Raw genomic sequence first — 17,356 nt, 5'->3', positions numbered from 1 at the left:
TCTGAGGACCAGTTAATTGTACTGATTTTGTATTATAGTTGCTTAGGGATCTGGTTTCTGGTAAATTCAGTCAAATACATGAATTTACTATAAACTAGCTACTACATAACCCTTTTATGCAGTAAAAAATTAGACTAATATAATTTGATTTTTGGATAGTGACTACTAGCTAAGGGCTTCCTATTGAACTAGCGCAGTATGGTAGTGATCAATTGTACCAGGCCTTATGATGCCTGGACAGTTAGTACATGCTCTGTCTGTTCACGTGTCAAATGGAAATACCATAGATGTGTTTCATATGGCTGATGGGAACACTTAGATCAGGAATATATTATGAATTACAAAGTCTGGTACAAAGTGGTGCTCAGTAAAGATTTGGAGCTACTGTTATTGTTGTCATTATTATTTTAGAACAAAGAACATTCAAAGCTCTAATCTAAAGACTTGAGGGATGCAGGAATTTCAGTCACAATGTTAGGATTCATAAATGAGCTCCAGAGGAGGCATAGCAAAATTCTACTGATATGTTTCTGTTTTAACCATTTAAGAGTTTTCTTTCATGGGTCTGTCATTGTCCTAAGAGTCTCACACATTATTAAAATAGGCATTATTAAAGTTTTATCATTTATATTTAAATATAAGATCTGTCAATTTTAATTCTAAGCAATGGTGTGATTGTGATCCAAATCTCATCTTGGCAACTTCAGCTATATTGCTACTTGATCAGATGATCTAGTTAATGAGTTATACATTTACACTGAAGTCTGAAAGCCAGTGTTGTTCTTTTTCTTTCCCTTCTTTCCTTTCAGGCTTATTGTTGGAAGTCTTGTTAATCTTATGTTGGGTATAGTGATGCTGGCCTTACATTCTATATAACCATGTGATTTCTCTGAGACTCCAAAAGGCGTTAACAAAGAAAATTCACGGATTCTGCTCACTGATTATTTTAAGGTCAAGATAAAAGTAAGTTACTATTAACATAAAATTTTTGTCAAGAATGGACTTGAGGACTGCTAAATTTTAAAGAGAAATTGCTAGGTTTTAAACAGAGGAGGAGGACATTGATCTCCCGGAGAAGACAAAGGCCACAGAAGGAGAAATGGGGGAAATGAAAAGAGGTCAACAAAAAGCTTATTTGTTAATTTGCATTTAGAGTAAGGAAGTGGTTTTTCTGAGATTTATGTATCTTTTTGTTTGCGTATGGTGAAAATAATGGAAAGATATTGCCGAGTGAAATTATTATCTTGATCCATTAGAATGGCAACCAATCAGGAAGCTTGAGGCTTGGTAACCTGAGAGGGATTTAATAAGAATCAATTAAACAAACTTGTTGCAAAAGTATACTTTGAAAATATCCCCTTAAGGGAAAGAAATACCAAGAAATCTATATGGAAGCCAAGGAATGGACCTACCAGTGTCTGTATAAACTAGAAGATTAATTAATGTTTTTTTCCTCTTAGCAACCTGTAATAGCAATTAAGTGTTGTATTTATGAGTGCTTTAAAAAAATTCCACTCAGGGGCTGGGAATATGGCCTCGTGGCAAGAGTACTTGCCTCGTATACATGAAGCCCTGGGTTCAATTCCCCAGCACCACATGTACAGAAAACGGCTAGAAGTGGTGCTGTGGCTCAAGTAGAAGAGTGCTAGCCTTGAGCAAAAAGAAGCCAGGGACAGTGTTCTGGCCCTGAGTCCAAGCGCTAGGACTGGCAGAAAAAAAAAATCCACTCAGGCTCATAATCAGGCGTAGCTAATTATATGCTGGTGATTTCTGCCTAGGTATGTAAACCCATATATACATATATATGTACATATATACATATATACATATATATGTATATATGGGTTTACATATATATACATGTATATATATATATTTTAGATTCTGAGACGACATATCAATCTTGACTCAAAAAAAAACATGATATCCCAATTATATCAGATAGTAAATTTCCTGTGTAATAATAATAATTGCTAAATAGATTGAAATCCAGGTTTGTTGGGGAACCCTGGTAGCCTTGCCCTATAGCATGCTAAAGAATGCTGAGTGCTTACGGGTCTCTCATGCTGCAGAATCGATGACTTCCCAGGTTCATATTCAAAAATACTCCTTGGTTCAGACCGGAATTTTCTGGTGTCCACTTTTCTGTCTGGAGGATCCCAATCATGCCTAGGAATAGACAATGAGTCACACATTAAAGTAATCTTGAAGGCTGAATGTAGTTGTGTAATATCACTCACTATCAACTTTCAAAAGTAATTTTAGCATGGCTTAAAAAATAAAGGAAGTTAATTTATGAAAAATGTCACATTTATGTTTTGCTTTATATAAGTGACTTAGAGGCAGTTGTTGTTTTTATTTAATTTTCCGTGTGTGTGTGTGTGTGTGTGTGTGTGTGTGTGTGTGTGTATTGCTGGCTAAAAGTCAATTGAAGAGTTTGTAAACATGCAGACAGTGACTTCTTATGGACTCCCTAGATCACATAATGGCAGCTGTGTGCGGTTCCATTTAAAATAAGTTGAAAGGATGCTCTATGGAGCTGTGAGTTTAGTCTGCCACTGTGCGATTTGGCTTATTAATCCAGAAGGACAAGGATTCAAACTCTCTCTCTCTCTCTCTCTCTCTCTCTCTCACACACACACACACACACACACACGTTTGGTCTTACTTTTACTTCTTGTAAGAAGTGTATTTGCCTATGAGCTGTATGGCGATCACTTGGGTCAGCATGTACAACAAGAAGTAGAGTAGTGGAGGCTTCTCTTTGGGAATTAGCTCTAAAGCACCAGAGTGGAATATTTCACTGGAATCTGTTCTTTTTCCTGAACTACTGGCATTCAGAAGCTATCAAAGAAGGATTTCCAAGAAAAGCTTCAATGAAAGTGTCAACTCCAGTATTTCCGGGCAATTGGGGCAAAAGAGGAAGGTTTCCTTTGGAGGAAGAGATGACTTATTACAGGTGTTTTAGGAAGGATTTTATGACTTTATGTATTGGGAGAAATTTTGATTCCATGGAATGAAATATGATTCTAACTTCATAGTAGGCTGGGAATTGAAGTGGTGTAAGCATCCTTTCACTCCCTTCCCATCTCTTCCCCTCCCTTCCCTTCCTTTCTCTCCTCTCTCCTCCCCCCCCCCCCCATTTCCCTTTTCCTCCCCTGTGTGGTATTCTTGACCAAAACCAAACACAGCACAACAACAAATTCAGTCTGGACCTCCTGATGTGGAAACAGGAAACAAACAAATCTACAAAATGGGAAATTATAGGGGACAAATTAAATAAGGCATACATCCTTCCAAATTGATGCTGAAATGGTAAGAAAAAGGCAGAAATTGTCCAGCAGTGACTAAAAAGAGATCAAATCAAATCCAATGAGATTTTCTGCACTGACCAGAGCAATAAAAGGTTACTCTAAAAACAAAAAAAGTGGAATATATCTCATTGGTTATTCTCAGAATTAAATGATATAATGTAAGAAAAGAGCTTTGTTTAGTGCTTTGCCCCTAGTGAGCTCTCAATAAAGTTTCCTATAGCTAGAAATATTCATCACAATCCTAGTGATATCACAGAATGGTGTTTATAAATATTTTTGAATGTGAAGGGTAAGTACAAAAATATTTTAGTAGTGAAATAAAAAATTAAAATTAGCTCCAAAAGCTGGTGGAAATGAATCACAGACAGACTTTAGTAACTAATGATTTAGGATTTATGAATAAAAGATATTTTTATTAATAGTCTCGACATTTCAAATTTGTGGAAACCAAAAATTAATTTCATAGTCTCTTGATAGAAAAGTAGGCCACTTTTTTCTATGTCTTGTAAGTACTGAGCGCTAAACGATTGCGCCACTGGAGCTCCTTTTCTATGTCTTTATATATTTCTATGGCTCTGTTTGTCTCTCTCTGTGTCAGGTTTGTTTATTTGTTTGTTTCCAGTCGTCAATCCCAGATTCTAATGTATGTCAGGCAAATTCTCCACCACTAAGCTCCAGCCCTCCAGCCCAAGAACACAATATGTGTATGGTTGTAGTGGTTGTATGAAGCACTCAAGAGTCTGACCTAGAGCTCTCTTAATGATAAACAAATGCTCTTTTACTGAGCTATAACTTCTATCTTTTATGTGCAATCACTGATCAAAAGTAGAGGTTGTACCCAGAGACTTCGAATTCAACTTTAAAGCACCTTGGGAGAATGACCCCTGATGAAAACGTTTGCTACCATCTTGATAAGGGGCCAACATGGTCTATACATAATCCAGTAAGACTAGATGAGTTGAGTCTCTGTAAATGAAGTCGTGGCTCTTCTACTGAGTGATGGCAGCTTCAGCTTCATCCTAAGGGAACTATAGGTCGCCTTGGGGGAAGCTGCCTTACTTTTCTGATGAAGACCGGTCCCTTGGGCGTGGCGGGACCTGTGGGGGAGGCACCGGAGAGGACGCATCCTTAAAGGCATCTGTGCCGTTGTCAGAGTGGCTTTTGGGCAGAGGTCTGTAGGTCTGGGTCTTAGCAGCAGGATGTGACTGAGCACTGTAGGGTGTGTTGTACAGACCTACCACCAAAATACAACAAAAAACAGCAACGAAAAGACAAACAAAAAGAAGTAAATAACATTTTAGAAGGGCATTCAATTGTCTACCCATGAGAATATCCAATGATTTTGCTCAACTTTTAATCAATGAGCATCATGGCCCAGTGTTTATTAATGTTTTGATATGGGATTATTAATAATTACCTGTTAAGTATTGATTTATTCTACATTTAGGCATGGATTATAATAAATCTTTGTTAATTAACCTTTTTTGGGCATTAATGACAATTCAAATTGGTGGTCAGCATAATAAACTTACAAGAATTTAGCACATTTTCTTCTTATCATATAAACTAATGAATGGTAGGCAGGGTTTCAGATGAGGTTTAGAAGTTCCTAGAACTACTTCCAAATACTTGCTAATACTTAAAATTCTCTCACACACGATATTACAATGCAACACAATATTAAATAAGCTATATAGAGAGGCTCTGGGGAAGGAGAGACAAATATAACACTGAAAATAATAGGTAATATTTGGTAAAGACCTAATGAGGAAAAATACATTAACAATTAAGGAATATTAGAGGATGGTCAGTTGGTCAGAGAAGGTATTATGGAGTTCACAGGCCTAGATTAACCATAAGCAATTGATTGGCTTGGATAGGCAGAAGAGAGTGGCGGTGACAAAGGGGAAATGCAGAAGGGTGCAGGACACAAAGCAGTGGAAGACTATGCAGGCAAGAAAAAAGACTAGATGCAGTTGCTTTGTGTACTGTGCTTTGCATACTCTACATGCACTATGAACTGCTTTCAATTCACTAATTATGGGTGGGTTACAAACCAATATTAAAGAGTATCTGGAAATTCTATGTTTCCTACAACCTCCGTTTCCTGGCCTAACTCTATTTATACACATCTGCTTCTCTTGCAGGTTCATGCAAACTTCCACAACAAAAGCCAGTGATAATAGCTACACTTACAATTTTTTTTTGCCTTCATTCTACAGGTAGACTTCAAGTTTTGAGTTATATAAAAGAAGCAAGTTTGGTGTACAACCAGGAATAAAAGCAGAGGAAAATATTTTAATGAATTTCTTGCTATCATTCGAGGAACACTGGATCTAACCCAAGAAGTTGTAGAGCTTGCCAAACATGCTTTATTCATTTTCCCCTTAATTTGTCTTTGAGACTAGTAGCAAAATTCTTGACTTAAAGGGTTTGAGTGCTGGACCCTAGGTGTCAAGGAGGGAATGGCTCCCTGCCAGGCTGGCAAAAGGATCCCCATATGAAGGTACAGCTGGTGGAGACCTTATGACAGACAGGGGCCTGCATTTGGTCTGGGAGCCTGTGACCTCTGACCCCAAACACCATTTAGAAGAAAGGTGCTGGTCCCTCACAAAGCCTCAGGACACTTCTCAAGAAGCCAGTGCATTCAAATAGAAGTGGAAATGCCCACAATCAGTTATTCTACTATGATCACTGGCTACTCTGAGTCAAAAATGTGGCACAGCCAAGAAGGAGTTTGAAAATTCTTTCAATGAATGGCTCTATTTTGGAGCAAAAGCCTGGAAAAGGGTGCAAAACACACTTGTTTCGGGAATTTGACGCAATTGGCAGTCCCTCTCTTTGCTGACAAAAGAAGATTTTTATCTGGTTTTGTAACTCCAGTCACAGCATGTTCTTTTTACACTGTCCTTGGCACATTGGTGAAACATTCCTGAAGCTGAGCATACACTAACAGTAAGAATGAGTGAGAAAAAACAGTATTAGTTCTCATGTCCACGAGAAAGGATCAATTATTTTGGTTATGCATGCTCTGAGAAAAGAAATCAAGCATTTTCCTAATAATGGGAAATGACAACCCATGTGTGTGGTTAGCCAGAGGATAAGGCAAGTGACTGAATCTCTTTCCAACATCCCTGTGCATAAAGTAGTCATTGCAAGCAATCAAAGCCATCCTACCTGCATTGTATGTGTAAGGAGTATTATACATGTCTGTGTCATCATCTAGAAAATGAAACATAAATATTATAGTAATACAGATTCCATCACCTTGTCACAAGACAGCCAAGCTTCAGAGAAATGATACAGATCTGCCAGGAAAGCAATACATCTTTCCTCGTGTATGAGTACTATTTTGAATTTCCAAATATTGACTTTCCCAAAGCCTCTGCAGACAGTCTTTCTTGTCTGTAACATATTTCTTTACTGTACTGCCCTGGTCAAAGCATATAAAGTCAGTCCCTTGTCCTCCCTTCCCCTAGACAGAAATCTCTTCCGGGTCTTGATGTTCTTCTAGTAAGTGATTTAAAGATCCCTTGTCAAAAGGAGCAGCGAGGGATGACAGCAGAGCACTGAGTCTATTGAAGCAGGCAACACACCAGGGTAGCTGTGGATTAGGATGGGCAGAGGCCTAAGACCAGGACTCTTGGCAATGATTCAAGGTGAGGAGCTTGGGGGAGTAAGGCAGGGGCACAGATCTGTGATTTGAGGGTGATAAAAGTAGAACAGGAGGAATGTTGAAAAGGAGAGGGGGCATGCTGTTTGCAGAGGGTCAGGACATTTTTGTGTGAACACAATCTCCATGAAAGGAGTGAATATATCCTTTAGCCCACCAGTAGCACACACATACCTGGTTTGTGCACCATATGAATCTGCTTGAACATTGTCTTGTACCAGTCCTTTGGCCGGTCTACAGTCTGTAAGAGAGATTGTCCCATCATGACAAAGCTCATTTCAAGTCAACAATGACCTCAATGTTTGCTTGTTTGTTGTTGCTGTCATTTGTATCTCTTTTTCTTTTTATATTTCAGTACTGGGGAATCAAACTCAGGGCCTCATACTTGCTAGGCAAGTATGCATTCTACCACTTGAGCTACAACCCTAAATCTTTTGCTTTTAGTTTGTTTTGCAGTCTTATGGTAAACTTTGCTGGAGCTGGCTTTGGACCATGATCTTGGTATCTCTGTCCCCTCTATTGAGTGTTCTACCAAGCCATTAGTTTTAGAATTAACTAGGAAATACTTTTGATTCAAATGGTATTCTGATCAGTTTCCATGAAGGGAAATTTGGTCTTCACCAGTCTGTGTTACTACTCAATTTATTATCTTAGAGTAAATTGAAGAAAAAAATGTACAGTTTCACATTTTCTTTAGTCAGACAATAGGATACACACAACTTAGTTGTACATCCCTTGTGTAGATTATAGATATGGGAGAGACAGCGGGCTGTAATGGAAAAACAAAATTAACATTCGGTCTTGATATAAAATTCAAACTTGGCTTTAATTATGACGCTAAAGTTAAAAATATGAATTTGGGCAAGTTAGTCAGTCTTTTAAAACTGTTCTTTTCTCCTTTTTTTAGAGAGAAATATCAGTATCTGTATTATAGTATTTTTATAGAAACTAAAGAGACAAGGGCTAAACAAAACCTTAGCGTAGTTCCTAGAATGTACTAAATGCTCAATAAACAAAAACAGTAGATAATCTCAAATATTTTTAGAGTGAAAGAATGAATGAATATAGTGTATTAGATGTAATGCTATTATTTATCTATGAAAGCAGACATACATTTTAAAAATCACAATTAAACTTTGGCTTGGCATGATCTTTATCCCAACTCTTGCAGATACACGTGACCAAAAAAGTGATTATTTTGTGTATAGCTAACTAAATAGATCAGATTTTCAGTGATAATTGTCTTGATTAAAAAATGGGTTAGTACTGTTTCAAAAATAGTCTTGTGCTTGTTTAAGTATTGATTTAGATTTTGCACCCTGGTTTTTCTTTCGGAAATGTGGGTTCTACATTTTTTCATCTGGAAATCAAAGGTGTGGTGCGATATTTAAAGTTATTTTGATCTCTGAAAATAAATGATGTCACCAAACGTCCCACGTGTAGAATAAGGGCCAGTGACTTTGTTGTGAGTCATGTCTGAATTTTTGGCTTTTCTACAATGGAACGCTGAATGGTGGAAATTAGTGGAGGGAGCTCCGGTCATGATGGAGCAGCAGATTAGCTGAACATTTAAGGTACATTTATTTGCCTAAAAGAGCGATTTCTCTGTCATTGGGCTTTGTTTCCTTTATAGTGTTACAACCACAATGAAAAGAAAACTGTGTATAAAAATGTCTTCTATCCATACCTGGACATAACCACCTAGTAAGTGAGTTATCTTTCTGTATATGGCAGTGCATGCTGACAGACAGGGTTTTCTCTGCACTTGCCGCAGGGCCTGCATCAGTCAGGAGCTCCCACTCATGCCATCTGCTAGCTTTATATGGTGAGCACAGAGATGCCAGGAAATGCTCAGTTGGTTGGCAAATAAGACAGGAAAGTGGTTAAACAGGAATAACCACTCTCAATGTCCCTTTGGAAAATAAGTACTATGACACTGAAAGCACCTTTTAGCATTGTCATCATAAAGGTGGTTATGCTTAATATCAAGATTTTAACAGTAGGCCAGTCAAATGAAAGTTTACTTCTGAATGCATTGTACACAATCATTTTTCCATGGACCCTACCTAATAGGACTGCACTCTGCAGTTGTCTGTAACCTTGACTGAATAGACTTCAATGTTTATGTTCCTACAGTGTGAAATGTCAGAGCTTCGTGCTGACTTAGCCTGAAGAGATCCTCCAGAAGAAAACAGACTTATTTTCTAGACACCAGTATCCAATGATTCTCCTTTTGTCCTTTTCTAGTTTTGAAAATGCTCAGATGAGTGTTCTGTTTGAGTAGAAGAATGGAATCTTGCATGTTCCTTAACTAGCTGGCCTTAATTACACAGTCTCATGGGACCTGAGCCCTAGTGATTTGGGCTGTTTTTAAGATTGGCAGTAAGAGGCTAACGTGAATCACATGAGAAGGAACAATCTGGAGTGGTGATTTCCTTTATTAAGACAACTCAAAAATAGTAGATAGAGACTCATGGCTGTTTAAGGTATCTGGATGATTTTACAAGATTCTTTGGCATGGTAAATGCTGGTTGTGTAAAAGGATAGCATGATATGTACATTGAGACACTGGTATAGACACTGGGTAGAAAAGCTAATTGGAAGAAATTTGAGTTTGATAACCATTGCTTTCCACACAGACATGGAAGGAAAATGACCCTGGAGATTCCCGGCCTGTGAGTTTACATTTATAAACACAGCTATACTTGGGGATTTGCTCTGTAGGGCTGCCAGCGCTGAACATGAGTAAGAGAAGTGTCTCCACAGACCTTCACAGGCCGAAGTTAGAGAATAGTTGTACACAAAAATGAGAGAACCTTATAAGGAACTTTAGGGTTGTTTATAAGTTTTTTCTAGTTTACATGGAGGAAAATCAATATTACATGTTATATATGTGTTTGCATATATATATACATATATATATGCCTGCTTTTGATTTGGTAGTTGACAAATATTAAGATGAAAATCTTAATATTATTTTATTTTTATTAATCATCTCCAATGTTTCAGGGTTTAAAATTTTTTTCTCCTTGAGTACTAGCAGTCAAGGGGCTGGGAATATGGCCTAGTGGTAGAGTGCTTGCCTCATATACATGAATCCCTGGGTTCAATTCCTCAGCACCACATATATAGAAAAAGCTGGAAGTGGAACTCTGGCTCAAGTAGTAGAGTGCTAGCCTTGAGCAGAAAGAAGCCAGGGACAGTGCTCAGGCCCTGAGTTCAAGCCCCAGATCTGGCAAAACAAACAAACTAGCAGTCAAAAACTTGTCAGCTAGATATTAAAATATCTTATGGATTAAAACAATGGATCATGTTTTCATTGTAATTTAATAATTTGAAAATACTCTCAGAGGTTTCAGGTACATTTTTTTTCTTTAGATAGAATCTCCTAATACGTAGGAAGTAAAGATCATTGAATTCATGACCCCTGGGGTATATAGCATAATCCATTCTGTCCTGACTCAGTATTGCTACAATATTAGGTGACTGATCTCAAATGGCTAACATGGGAGGCAGAAATCCTAAAATACACACACACATCAAAACACCATCATCAGAAACGTGTAACCACCATACCAAAAGGGAGCACAGAAATCATAATCCCTGAACATTTTTCTGTCAAATATGACCACCATCATTTCCAACCCAGGCCTCTAGGAATTTTCAGTCACAGTCAACATTCAGGTCTGTCTATCTGACAAGTCCACAAGCCCAGCACTTGCTACACCAATTTACTTGCTATCAACCCTAATACAGATGCTTAGAACAATCAGGTCTTAACTTTTCTCTTGATATGTAAAACATGTGCGTCTCATATAACAAACAGAAATTCAAAAAGACAAAAAAAAACCCCTTTAAAAAAAAATCCTTCATGCAGTTTGATGTTTCCAGTCTTACCACAGTTGTTTTTCACCCCTGCTTTCTTTCCCATCCTTCCTCTGCCTTCCCTCCCACGTCTCACATTCCAGGGAAGCCCCTCTTGGCAACAGCTCAGTCCTTAATATGGGTTCAACAGGCACAGCACATCTAGCCCCAGATCTCTGCTGGCAGCCCCCTCTCACCCCCTACTCCAGTTTCACCTGCAAGGAAGTCGTGGCGCTCATCCTGGTTTCCCAGGCTGCTTTCTCCCGGCCAGCACAAGCCTCTTCCTCAAGTGGACTTGCCCAGTTCAGCAGCTGCCTGCCCAGGCTTTGCTACTGAGGAGCCGTGCCAGAAGGGGCTGCCCCAACACACTGAGCAATGCTTTGGCAGAGTTTAAAGGCTAAAAAAAAAAAAATGAATAAAAAAATCCCAACACTTTCACTTATCATCCGGAGAGGGAGAGCTCTCAGCAGGCCCAGATGAAGAGGGACGCTGGGTGTGTGGTTAGCTCTTCCTTCCTTGCTCCAATCATCTCACCTCTCTAACACTCCCAATCTCTTGGTGTTAACACACATCCATTTCAAGAAACAAATCACCCGGTTCTTTGCAAGGCATGTGGGAATTAACACTGCCAAAGAATTCACATTTTTTTGTTTGTTTTGTGTTAGCTGTTTGGTCTCTTTTTCTGTTTTCTTTCCCCCTCTATGGCTCTATGTTCCTTGGTAAACAGTAAAAAAGAAAGAGCTGTCATTTAATAAAATCACAATTTTCGTGATTTGTAATCCAATGGCAAACCAGATTGTGACATTCTCTTCAGCAGTCAGCTCGTTTCTCTGTGGCAGAGCGCAATATTCATAGGAGCTCAGATGGCTCTGAGGGCATCCTCATTATGTAAGAGCCCAGGAATGCACAAAGCCGCACACAATCCGCCCTTTGTAGTGGCTGTGCGCAGACCCCGGCAGACGCGCAGGCTGCCGTTTCTCACCGTTCTAATTGCTGTGGGGATTCCAGACTCATCCACCGGCCCAATCCCTGGGTAATGTGGGGCTTTGATGACAGTCACCCTTTTCTCTTCCTCGGACGATCGGTACAGGGGCATTGAGCTGCCTGTGGTGCCGTCCAGAGACTGTGCATGTTGGGAGTATGTCTCTGCAGAATCTGGGCAGAAAATACATAGTCAATTAACAGCGCTTCTTTTGTACAAGGTCAGCAACGGTGACAGGGCATCCTTATTTCTGTGACTATGTCTTCAAAAGCATGGATCTTATTTTTGACCCACTCACATGTAGCTAGATTATGTAGATGTGTACCAGGCAGGTACACAGTGAAGACCTCACCGTCTTGTAAAGAAGGGCGAGGAGAGAATAAGTTTGCTGAATGCTGGATGCACTTTAATCTGTCACCTCATGTTTCCTTTTCAGTAATCTTAGGGTAGGGGAGGAGGAGGGAGAAGACAAAAATCAATTTTATAGATGAGAGGCAGGAGTCCAGACAAATTTAATAATTTCTCTTGGGTCCTAACTCACACATATATGAATTTTGTGATATTGCTGACTACTATGTTAGAAAAAGTAATAAAATGTGCTTTTAGAAAAAGATTAAGCTATTGAGCCAATGACAAAGATTTCACAAAAAATAAAATGAAAACAAAAATTTCCTAAAAGTTCTTTATATCCAATTCAGTCTGGTACCTGGAATCTTAACAACTAGAAGCTGAGAATGAGAGGATTGGGATTCCAGGCTACCCTGGGCAGAAAAGTTTGTGAGACGCTTCCATGAAGAGAGGCATGGGTTTGTGAGCCCAGCTGGGAGGTGAGACCCTATCCCTATCTCAATAGCTAGCAAAAACAATGACTGGAGGCATGGTTCAAGTGTCAGAGCAAATATAAGGACCTGAGTTCAAACTCCAGTAGTGAAAAAAGAATTACATAACATTTACTTGGATTTGAAGGATTATGAATATATTTTTGAATGATTATTATTAATTGAATTTTATTTAAGTAGACAAGATGGTCACCATATCTTTGGTTAGACCTTAAAATACCTAAGCCATGACTTCTTTTGAAGGAAATAATTTGCCTGACAACATAAACTAAGTAAAGTGGAACAAATTTCTGTCTTCTTGGTTTTTTTTATTTTATTATTTTCTAGTATACTTCTAGAACTAACAGAGAGAGCACATATGCTCTGTGTATTCCATTTACTTTGGGCGCAAAAGTACTTTAAAAGATCAACATTACTACCATTCACCTGACACAATTAGTAATATGACTTTCTGCTTTTGAGCAGTTAATGTCACAATTTTAGTGACCAAGAATGATACTTCATTCCTACAATTTAGGTCATGATTTTGTAGGTGAGCTGCTCAGGAAGCCTTTCTATATTAGGATAGGATTCATTTATTTCATTCAAACACACATGTATAAGGGGAATCACACACAAAAATGATATATTACAAATACATGGATTTTTACATGAAAAATTTGTATGACACACCTTGAGTAAGCATTAAACTTATTTTTTTTTCTGTACTAGATATTGAACACAGGGCTATGGGCATGCTTTTCTCAACTTTATAAGGACATAGTTAAGACCTCTCAGCTAGTTACCAGTGACTTCCTTCCAGCTACTTAGGAGGGTGAGATCTGGAGGATTGAGGTTCTAGGCCAGCCTAGGTAGAAAAGTCTGAGAGATCTCACCTCTATACAACCAACAGAAAGCTGGGATAGAGGCACAGCTCAAATGGTAGAGTACCAGCTGAGCAAAAAAGCCAAGCAAAGGCAAGTCTCTGTATTCTAACCCAGGTACATATGTCTAAGATAAGAGTCCAATATAACATTTAAAATAGGTATCATTATAATTAGAACCATTTTTTTTTTATGATCAACTTAACTTGCAACAGAAAAAAATATTTCTTATTACATTTTTTTAAGAATGGATGAGGCTAGAACTAAGAGTACTTAACGTGCTATAGGCTATTAAAAACACTAACTTTTCCATGCTATCCCAAATTAAGAAGCAACATTATTCTCAGCTCTAATAAACTACTTAATTCCATAAAAGGTCTGAGTATTTTTAAATGTTTTTTGAGTACGTACTCTGTACAAATTCCCAACTAAAGCTGAAAGTATCAAATCTATCTTCACATATGGCTCACAAGATTGTATAAACATATAGCTCATGTAATGAAAATGGACTCTTTAATAATAATTCTTATATATGGCTCACTCATTGATTAATACCTTTACAATCTTTTCTCCTCAGCTGAGTATAAGGAGTGAAAGGAGACTTACAATTTCTTATAACTGTTGCTCCTTTCCAAGCCATAACCAACTTTAATTCATTCAGTATTTATATAGGAAACTTTTCTTCATGTTGTATAACCTTCATGTAATCTATCCATCGACATATCCCACATCAAAGCCTGTCTATATTTGTATGGGTCTACTCTGTTTAGTATGATGAGCTAAAATTGTTCATGACAACAAGCAATAGAATGAAGAATTACAGCTTGATATTAATTACTGGGAAAACTGTTACAGCTAGAAAAATGGATGAAATTTTACTCTCTCTCTGTGTGTGTGTGTGTGTGTGTGTGTGTGTGTGTGTGTGTGTGTGATAACATATAGTTCCATTTAAAAATTCTGCATAGAGTGGATTCCTACTGGCACACCAGACTATGTTCTGATTGTTAAAGGGGAAAAATTTTGGCACAAAAAGTTCTACTTTCTTATACTCCAAAAAAGAGGTCATTATAGGATTCAAAGATGGTTCCCAGGAGTAGTATTAGAGCCAGCACAAGTATATTTAGACTTCTTTAACAAGTCCCATGGCTATATTTAAAGTCTTATAGAGATTTTTGTTGACCATAGAAGCCTGGTTCCAGTGTGCCCAGGCTGAAGACTGACATAAATCGTTCATTAGTAAGCTCAGGGTATCATATTCTTTCTGGGCAGAGGCAGTGGAGGGAAGGGAGAGTGCTGCCTGCTGTGAACCAAAACAGTAGCAAAGGCCTATGTTCTAGTGGAGTCTCTGTGTTGCTGATTTGTGGGGTCTAGAGGATGGATCCTCTCTTCTTTTGAGGGGTGTTTGTAGGCCTGTTCTCCTCAGCTTCCTCTTTGCTTCTTGTTTATCGACCTGACAGAAACCTTTTCAGCCTGAATTCCTACAGTTCAGTTTAGTACTTAAAATATTTATTTGGAGTTTTAATTTTAATCACATTTGTAAAAACTGAGCAACATTGATTGCATTCTGTTCTTAAACTACGGAATATTTGTTATCTTTACATAAAACAGCATCTATGTTCAAGAGTTCGTGAAACTCTCAAAATCATATTCTTATTTTTTTGATTATCTGTAAATAGCTGTAATAAAGGCGTTTCAATTTAACATGTCAGTTCATGAGTACAGTGTATCTTGATCCATTTCACCACTTTCATCATTCTCCCCATCTCTCAAAAACCCTACCCGTCCCCTCATTTTCACATATACACATTCAGTGTTATGACTGCGTTCTCCCTTTTTAATGAACATTCATACATCCATTTTTTTCCTGGAAGAGAGTAACATATTTCATCTAATTTGTAATCTCTTTGTATAAAATTCTGGATTTATGGGAGCTCTATAGTCTCTTTGTCTTTCTATTTCCAGACCCTGCCTGATGGCCTTCAAGTCAGTGAGTACTTTGTGGCTTTACTGATTTGTGAGGTGTTAAATGTTAAACAATTCTTCCATTACACACACACACACACACGTATATGTGTGTTATATGTATATGTATGTTATGTATATAGTATTAACTGTTAATTCTTCCATTCCATACACATATGTATATCTATGTTATATTTACATATAACATACACGCAAAATGTCCTACAACAAAAGCTTTCCCACCAAGGAATAAGTTGTTTTAATGCAAATGTTTATATGAATGTTCTGTGGGTCACATAAGCTCTTCTCTTCCTAACCCAAGAGCTTCTCCCCTCCTCTGCAACACTGAATCTCTGGGCTCAGATGTAGATGCAGGCATCATCTCAGCATAGTTACCCATTTTCTCCAGTTGCATGCTCTGCCCAACTTCTCTCTAGGCTAAGGTCATCAAATGGAGGACTGTCGAATGCTCCTTGCATACTGTCCGGAGCAGCCATGGGCATCATGAGGATGGAAAGACTCACCGAGGGATCTGCCATGCTGCATGATCATGCTGGAGTTGAGGGAGGCTGGGAGAGAGTATGCTGACGGGGAGAATGGCCTTTGATAGTAACTCATCGGACTCACAGCTCCTCCGGCGTTGCCGTTCACGGTTACCTGGCTCTGAGAAAAGTACACAGAATCCCATTACAGCACATCTTCCCTGCAAACACTCCCCTATAGGAGACAATGAAGGACTGCCAAACAACTGCCAATGTCAGAGAGGCAGGGCAGGCTTTTTTCAGTGTCTCTTTTCTCCCTTCTTTGATTGCCCCAAATCACTCTTGTCAGAAGGCAGCAGAGGTGGTCAGGAAGAATGGCCAGAGGATATACCCTCAACAGAGGTGCCCAATGCCATCAACTGGAGTCACTGCCACATAAGTAGGGGAAAAATAGGCTCTGGCAATTATGACTTATGCAGTGAGAACATGGACACTGCCTTGCATACAGTATTTGAAAGGAATTTTTGAGAGGAGAAAAGGGTTTGGCTCACAGACTTAGTCAGGGATATCCTGTTGTGAATGAATATTTCCAAAGCAAGATGACTAACTTCAGAAACTCAAGTGCTTAGATTTAGGTGTCACATAGCAACCTATTCTAGAATAGTTGCTACTTGGTACAGCTTCAGAAAGACAGATACCAACAGTGGTTTCCTCCCTACTTCATCCTCATTTAGTTCTCTGATTCCCTAATAATTTTGCTTAGATTGAATTATTCATTATTTTATAACATCAATAACATATCTTGTTGGAGATAGTAAAATATATGTTTCTCTTATACTTTTACAAGGTATAGCTTAGTGCTATTCATGTTGATGATAATAAATAATTATATATATTCTATCTGAACTGGATCATTTTAGTGCATTGAAGTTGAGCCCAGTGCAAACCATGCACTGTACAGCATCCAATACTGTGCAGGTTACACATGCAGTAAAACAAATTATTAGTAAGAACATTTAGTCAGAATTACCTACAAACATGCCAACACACATATACCCAGAGAGAAGAACTAATAAATTGTTTAACCTTTTCTACCTATTTCAAGCTGATATTATTTACATAGGCTTCAAATATAGACAAGTAATTGTATATTTCTGTGATTTCACTTGAAAACAATTGTTTTTTCCCTCAAATGACCTAAAATGAGCCTAAGGTCATTTCTCATGGCATAACCATGTCTCATGTGTCCTAGGATTGTCCTTTATAAGTACTTCTTCAAGCTGTTAGAAAATTGTCATCACATCTTGAGAACTTTCTAGCTGAAGAGACTGGACCTTTAAATAAGTGTGAGACACAGGATAGGTCAAAAGCTCCACA

The 17,356-nt window shown here is 38.3% G+C and overlaps 1 protein-coding gene across 20 annotated transcripts in view; it reads right to left on the bottom strand.

Annotated features, from left to right (window-relative positions):
* Positions 1–17,356, bottom strand: part of Sorbs2 (sorbin and SH3 domain containing 2) — a 204,050-nt gene that overhangs the window by 54,422 nt on the left and 132,272 nt on the right. For 12 of the 20 annotated variants that reach the window (XM_048330679.1, XM_048330678.1, XM_048330683.1 and 9 more), the window contains 6 exons: positions 16,022–16,160; positions 11,834–12,006; positions 7,162–7,228; positions 6,492–6,536; positions 4,374–4,548; positions 2,055–2,169 (listed from right to left, as the gene is read on the bottom strand). In XM_048330679.1, the coding sequence (XP_048186636.1) occupies positions 2,055–2,169; positions 4,374–4,548; positions 6,492–6,536; positions 7,162–7,228; positions 11,834–12,006; positions 16,022–16,160 (714 nt within the window). The other 8 variants (XM_048330684.1, XM_048330691.1, XM_048330689.1 and 5 more) reach the window with 4 other exon arrangements.

This window comes from Perognathus longimembris, chromosome 21, assembly GCF_023159225.1.
Source record: "Perognathus longimembris pacificus isolate PPM17 chromosome 21, ASM2315922v1, whole genome shotgun sequence".
NCBI classification, from domain to species: Eukaryota; Metazoa; Chordata; class Mammalia; order Rodentia; family Heteromyidae; genus Perognathus; species Perognathus longimembris.
The sequence above is the reverse complement of the archived record's forward strand: the minus strand, read 5'-3'. Positions and strand labels throughout refer to the sequence as shown.